Source organism: Condylura cristata, unplaced genomic scaffold (genome assembly GCF_000260355.1).
Source record: "Condylura cristata isolate star-nosed mole 26May11 unplaced genomic scaffold, ConCri1.0 scaffold00042, whole genome shotgun sequence".
NCBI lineage: Eukaryota > Metazoa > Chordata > Mammalia > Eulipotyphla > Talpidae > Condylura > Condylura cristata.
The window spans coordinates 3,955,793-3,962,434 of record NW_004567143.1 but is presented as its reverse complement, the minus strand read 5'-3'; the positions used below and the strand labels follow the sequence as shown (position 1 = coordinate 3,962,434).

At 72.8% G+C, this 6,642-nt stretch overlaps 1 protein-coding gene across 1 annotated transcript in view; it reads right to left on the bottom strand.

Annotated features, from left to right (window-relative positions):
• Positions 1-6,642, bottom strand: part of SSPO (SCO-spondin) — a 48,357-nt gene that overhangs the window by 18,755 nt on the left and 22,960 nt on the right. Inside the window, exons 39-53 of the mRNA XM_012733852.1 lie at positions 6,564-6,642; positions 5,795-5,974; positions 5,598-5,720; positions 5,371-5,500; positions 5,173-5,298; positions 4,906-4,997; positions 4,107-4,280; positions 3,652-3,816; positions 3,266-3,518; positions 2,523-2,569; positions 2,196-2,366; positions 1,786-1,914; positions 1,490-1,635; positions 206-300; positions 82-148 (exon numbers count right to left, since the gene is read on the bottom strand). Coding sequence (XP_012589306.1) covers positions 82-148; positions 206-300; positions 1,490-1,635; positions 1,786-1,914; positions 2,196-2,366; positions 2,523-2,569; positions 3,266-3,518; positions 3,652-3,816; positions 4,107-4,280; positions 4,906-4,997; positions 5,173-5,298; positions 5,371-5,500; positions 5,598-5,720; positions 5,795-5,974; positions 6,564-6,642 — 1,977 coding nt within the window. The remainder of the gene's footprint in view (positions 1-81; positions 149-205; positions 301-1,489; positions 1,636-1,785; positions 1,915-2,195; positions 2,367-2,522; positions 2,570-3,265; positions 3,519-3,651; positions 3,817-4,106; positions 4,281-4,905; positions 4,998-5,172; positions 5,299-5,370; positions 5,501-5,597; positions 5,721-5,794; positions 5,975-6,563) is intronic.

Sequence of the window (6,642 nt, the reverse complement as noted above, 5' to 3'; positions counted from 1 at the left end):
GCTGCCCCAGACCCCCAGCTGAGGGCTGTGCTATGGTGATCCCCAAGACGCAGGCGGGGGGACGAGAGACTGGCGGGGTACCACAGCGAGGGGTTTGTGCAGGAGCCTCTGGAAAAGGGGTGTCTCTAGAAGGGCCCAGAATCCCCAGCTGAGGAGGGACATATGGGGGCTCACGGGACGTTGCCGTGGGCCGGGGGTGTCTCACCAGTTCTCACACGGACGGAGCACGGTGCCCCCAGGGGGGTAGAGGCGCCCCCCGTGGGCGCAGGGGCAGTCCTGGGTGGGCACACACACGTTGTTCTGGAATCAAATGCCCCCCATCATCTCCGGCTTCTGGCCAGCCCGCTCCCCAGTCGGCCCTCAGCACCCTCCACAGGCTCACAACCCTCAGATGCCACCGAAGGCCTGCCACGGCCCTTCCACAAACAAGGCGTGGCCCCTGCCACGGCCCTACCGCTGGACACGCCCACCCTCCGCTGCAGGACTGGGAGGGGGCACGGGACCCCCACTTTCTGGGAAAGACCAAATTCGCCTGCAAGACACGGTGAATGTGCAGATGCCCGTGAAGTTGACCGACGGGGCGTGAGCGGTGCGGTCCAGGCGCAACAGGCAAGAAAGCAGCGGTGGACGCGGGCAGCGGGCCTAGCGCGCCCCCCACATGCCACGCTGCAGCCCCCCGAAGCTGACAGAGCGGGGCCGGGCAACGCTCCTTTAGTTTAAAAAACCCAGAGTTCCACCAGCAAAACCAGGCCAAAGCCGCGCGCGCAGGGAGATCGGGGGCGTCACTGCGGCTCCAGTCTTAAACCGGCACCGGAGCACGGGGCGGCTGCCTGCCCCTTCGGGCCGGGCCGGGGGCGCTCTGCCCCGGGCTCCCCGACAAGGTTCGTCACTACGGCCCAGAGGGAAGAGCACGCAGCCCACGTCAGCGAGTTGTAAGTGGGAGAGTCTGACTGGACCACAGACCCCCAGCCTGTCCGGCGACCACAGCCACCGGGCAGCAAGCCGCCCCGCCAGCCCGCAGCTTCTGTTCCAGCTCCAGCACCCTTCCCTGGAGTGGCTGCCACCCTGCTGGCCATTCCCTCCAATCGCTGACGGTACCGTCATGGCCACCTCCTCCAGGAAGCCCACCAGGCCTGACCTCCCCCAGACAGAGGGTCTGCACCGAGCTCAGCGCATGCAAAGTTCCCAAGACCTGTGTATCCAGTGGTGCGGTCTCCATTCTCGGGGCTCCGGGTCGAGTTTCCCCAGCCCGGAGGCTCCTTGAGGGCAGAGCCCGCGTAGCCCAGTCCAAGACCGGGCAGAGAGCAGGTGCCCAGAAACGGAGGAGAGAGCGCGCAGGCAGGCGCCGACCACGGCCTTCTAGACCGGTCACACTTCACAAGACCAGGACGTGGCCCGCGCAGGTCACCTGCTGGCTGCTGGCAGAGCAGGCTGGTGCCCTGTCCGTGCCGGGGCCCCGGGCCCGGGGCCAGCCGGAGTGGACACTCACCAGCAGGAGCGTGCCAGGCAGGCAGTAGCAGCCGGGGCGGCACGTGGTGTTGGTCCCTTGCGGGGCGCTGAGCTCCGCGCAGGAGGCAGGGCTCTGGGCACAGTCCAGCCACCGCTTGTCGCCAGGACACACCCCAGGCGCTGGCCCTGGGGGCACAGAGGTTGGCAGCCCGGCCCAGGCGCCCCTCACCCCTCCTGGAGGTGTCCACTCTGGGCGTGGGCGGCAGCTCTGCAGCCCTGGGGGCTGGGGAGAGCCAGCAGCGCCCCAGGCTGGGTGGGGGTCCCGGCAGCCCTCACCGGCACAGGGCTGCAGGCCGCAGGCGGAGAAGTCCAGCTGGCCGGGCAGGCCGCCTCGGCTGCGGTTCCGGAAGCCGCCGCCGCAGGGCACGGAACACGGAGACCAGGGGCCCCACTGCCCGCCGGGACCTGCGGCGGCCGGGTCAGGCCACCCACGCCCAACGCTCCTCCTCCTCCCCCCAGACACTTCTCCCCTCCACCCCAGACACCCCAGTGCCCCCCCAAGCCTGCAGCATCACCTCCCTCCTCAGGGGACCCCACTCTTCCAGGAGCAGGGCCACCCCCAGCAAGGGCCCCCTTAGGGCTCTCTGGGCCCACATCTCCTAGCATCCCTAGGGCAGCCCTCTTGGGGTGCTGGGAATGTCCTTGGCTCCCCTTTGAGGGGTCTGAGGACCTCCCTCAGCTCTCACCTTGGCAAAGCTGCAGGCTGCAGAATTCAGCCTCCATGTTGGGGCCCTGGCACGCAGCACCCCCAAAGGCAGCCGGGGGTGCAGTGCCTGCCCGGAAGCGCCGCCGGACGCCCACGTTGCAGCTGCGGCTGCATGGACTCCATGGGGTCCAGGGGCTCCAGCCGCAGGCCACTGCCGGGGGGTGGGGGGCTCTGTCGTAGGCTGCCCGGGGGCTCGGGTCACCCCGGACCCCAGCTTCCCCGGGACACCAGCCCCAGCCCAGGAGTTGCTCCCCCAAGGGACCGGCTCCCCCGACACCGCCGCGGACCGCAGCTGGCAAGCGGGTACCTGGGCAGGGCTCCGAGGTGCACACCATCTCCCCTGAGACGCAGGTGCTGCGGGCGGGGCGTCACTCGGGCAGCGCCCCTGGCAGGGAGCGGCCGCCCAGAAGAGCCCCCAGTCTGGGTGTCGAGCGGCCCCGTGCCCCCGGCCGAGCTCAGGACAAGACGGGCTTCTCGCCCGGCCCCGGCACCCCGCTTCCAGCCTCCGGCGCCCCAGGCACACAGGCCGTGGCAGGAGTCACCTTTCTAGGTTTTTATTTGCTCGTGGTCACTACGCCCTGTGTGGCCGTGACTGGGAGCCGCCCGCCGCCCTCAGGACAGGCGGGGGGGGGCCTGGGCGCGGGCCCCCCGTGCAGGCTGGAAGCCCAGGTGTCCTATCCCCGGGAGCCCCAGAAAAGAACCCAAGGGCAAGAGCAGGAGACAGCGAGGCAGGGAGGGGACGGAGAAGGCCGAGGCGGGGCCGGGAGGGACGAGGAGAAACCGAGCCCAGCGGGCTGTCCGGCACAGCTCAGCTGGTGTTGGGGGTCAGGCTTGGCGCCCAGGCAGGGAGGCCGCTCAGGGGAGCAAGGGGCGGGGAGAGGCGGAGCCCTTAGGCCTATTCCTCCCTCAGCACCTCCCCCCCTCGCTTCCCCACGGCAGCGGCCGCTGCTGCGGACAGGCCCCGGCCAGCAGCCCCTCAGCCGTTTCCCCTCAACCTGGGCCACACCGAGGTGCCCACGCCTGCCCCCTTGCCCACCCCGCCCCGCCTACCAGTTGTTGCAGGCGTCCAGCTGGGCCACGGCCCCCGGGGCGTGCAGCCGGCCGCGCAGCTGGCAGGGGCACTGATGGCGGGGCAGGCAGCTGGCGTTGTGCAGGAAGAGGCCGGGGGGGCAGGCGCAGCCGGGGGCGCAGGAGCCCACGCACTCCACGCCGGGGCCCTGCGCCAGGCACAGCCGGGGGCACGGGCCCCCCTCCTGGCGGCACTGCTCCTCCGAGCGGGGCACCATGCCCTCCGGGCACTGGGCTGGGCGGGACACAGGGCAAGCTGCTCAGAGGCGAGCCCGGCGGCGGCTCCCGGGGGTCCGGAGAGCCACGAGGTCTGGCAGCCCCCCTGCTCGGGCCTGGCCCGGCCACTTCCGGGGGGGGGCACCCGGCACCTGTGCAGGCCTGCGTGTTGCAGTCCCTGGTCTGGCTGTGGGGCCCCTGGCACTCGGGGTCCCCTGGAGCTGAGCCGGAGCAGCTGCGCCCGCGAGTCTGAACGCCTCCGTCACAGGGCGCCGAGCAGGCCGACCAGGCGGCCCACGGGCCCCAGGCGCTGGGCGCTGGCAGGAAGAGCCAAGTCCAGCGTCACCGGGTGGGCGCAGAGGTGGGCGGGGGGGCAGAGCTGGGGCAGGGAGGCCCCGGCCGCCCCAACACCCGCTTCTCGGGGCTGTCCCCGAGCCTGAGCTCACCCCCACCTGCTGACCCAGCCGGCTTCCTGGGAGTGCGGGGGAAGGTTGCCCGAGTTCCCCACACCCCCCACACCGCCGCCAGGACCCCGAGACCCTGCCCGAGGGTCTTCTCCGTGGCTCCCCACCCGCCGGCCGCAGCCTCGCCGGCCGAGGGTCCGTACCCGAGCACACAGCGGGGCCGCAGGGCTCCTCCTGGGTGGCCTCTCCTGGGCAGGACGCGCCCCCGGGGCCAGGGCAGAGCCGGGAGCGACTGCGCAGCCCAGGGTCCCCCCCGGGGGGCAGGCAGCTCCGGGAGCAGGCGGACCAGGGCGTCCAGGGCGTCCAGCCCTGCGCCTCTGCAGGGAAGGGCAGGCCAGCTGCACGGGCCGCAGGGCGGGGCGCAGGAGGCCCCCAGCACTGCCCCCCAGCCCCGACACCCAGCGCCAGGCTCTCCTGCGTGGGCCCGGGCCAGCTGTGTGGGACCTTGAGGCACCAGCCCCTGCTTTCTCCGGGCCAGAGCGCACGCCTCAAGGTCAGGGCCAGGCTGCGAGCTGGGCCCGGAGGCCTCGCTGTCCACCCACGCAGAGTGGCCAGCGAGCGGGATGCTGCTGGGCTTTTAGGACAGGACCCGGGTGGCGCAGGAGCGGCCGGTGACGGCACCTGAGGGCACCCATCCCCGAGCCCGTCCCTCCCCGAGCCCGTCCCTCCGCGAGCCCGTCCGTCCCCGCACGCCTGTCCCTCCCCGCACGCCTGTCCCTCCCCGAGCCCGTCCATCCCCGCATGCCCGTCCCTCCCCGAGCCCGTCCCTCCCCGAGCCCGTCCGTCCCCGCACGCCTGTCCCTCCCCGCACGCCTGTCCCTCCCCGAGCCCGTCCATCCCCGCATGCCCGTCCCTCCCCGAGCCCGTCCCTCCCCGCATGCCCGTCCCTCCCCAGCCCGTCCCTCCCCGAGCCCGTCCCTCCCCAGCCCGTCCCTCCCATACCTGTCCCACACTCCCGGTGGCAGGCCTGCAGCTCCTGCCTGTCGCCTTCACAAGGGGCACCCCCAAAAGCAGCTGGAGGGTTGGAGGGAGACCTGGGGAGAGGGGAGTCTGGGTCCCCCTGCTCCTCTCCCTGCCCCCCACTCCCCCTTCTTGTCCTTCAGCCGCTGCCTGTCTCCCCAAAGGGCACAGAGGGCTCCCAGTGGCCCAGCCCGGCTGGCTCTGGCCCCCCACCGCCTCCCTTCCCGCACACCCCCGTGCGCCCCGCACCTGAACCTGGCCCTCAGTCCAGGGCCGCAGGAGCGGTCGCAGGGGCCCCAGGAGGACCAGGCGGACCAGCCGCAGGGCACAGCGCAGGCCCGGGGCTCACACAGCAGCTCCCCCTCCTCACACAGGCTGTGGGGTGCGGGCCGGGGGTCAGGCTCAGGGCGGCGGGGACCGTCCCCCTGGGGGCTCCGCCACGCTCACCACTGGCTGCAGTTGTCCAGGAGGAAGGGCACCCCCGGAGGCTTCAGCTCCCCCCCCACGAGGCAGGGGCACTCTGAGAGCGGCAGGCAGCCGGCGCCGTGCAGGAGGAGCCCCGGGGGGCAGCGGCACCCTGGGGGCAGAGAGGGCACTCAGGCCCGGCGTGGGGGCCGCAGGCAGGGGCCCAGCAGCACCCCCCAGGGCTCCGCCCACCGGCGGGCCGGCCTCACCCTCCAGACAGTGCCCGCTGCAGCTTCTGTTGGCCGTGGGGTCCAGGCAGGAGGGCGGACAGGGGGGCACCAGCCCCTTCCGGCACAGGTCGGCGCCCACGTGCACGAGGCCAGGCCCACAGCCTGGGGGGTGGCCCGGTGGGTGGCGGCCTGGCAGCCCAGCACCCACCCAGCCCTCCCGGCCCAGCGCCCCTTACCTGCATCCCCTGCGCAGGGCTGCAAGCTGCAGGGTGCCCCCTCTTGGGAGGCCCCAGGACAGGGGGCACCCCCATTCTTGGGTGGGGGGTCCACACAGCTCCTCCGGCGACTCCGATGGCCACCCCCACAGGAGACGCTGCAGGGCCCCCAGGCCTCCCACACAGCCCAGACCCCAGCCACTGGGGGAGGAAGAACAGGTGGTCCAGGCAGAGCCCCGGAAAGGTGCCAGAGGGCACGGGCCGCAGGCAGGGCAGAGGAGCCTGCTGTCCCAGACAGGCTGCCCTGTGGGGCCGGGGGGCAGGGGCAGCGGGCCTGGGCAGGAGCTCCTGGTTCTCCCAGGATTAAGCACCATCCTGGGAAAGGGCAGAGACCCTTGGCTCCTGCAGCAGGGCGCCCGGGTGGCCGCAGGCTGACGCGGGTGGGGGGCCGGAAGGGGGGCCCTCCCTAGGAGGCACAGAGGCAGGCCCGGGGCCACACCCTCCCGCCCTCAGCACCGAGCCCCGGTCAGTGCAACAGGCCCTCGGCACCCTCGCTCTGGCCGCTGCTCCAGTTCCCCCGGCCCAAGTGACCACCCGGCGTCCCGCAGGTAAAGGCCGAGGCTTCCTGACAGGCTCGGCAGGCGAGCTTGTGACATCAGACGGGGTGTCCAGGCTAAGAGGAGCCCGGACAGGGGTCCCAAGGTCGGGCGTCTCGGCCAGGACCGCCCAGGCTCTCACCGGGGCGGGCAGCGACGGGGCTCGGCCGTACCTGGGCAGGCGTGGGCCGTACCTGGGCAGGCCTGCACGAAGCAGGGCTGGCGGTGGAGCCGGTCAGACGGGCAGCCGCCCCCGGGCAGGGCTGGCCGCAG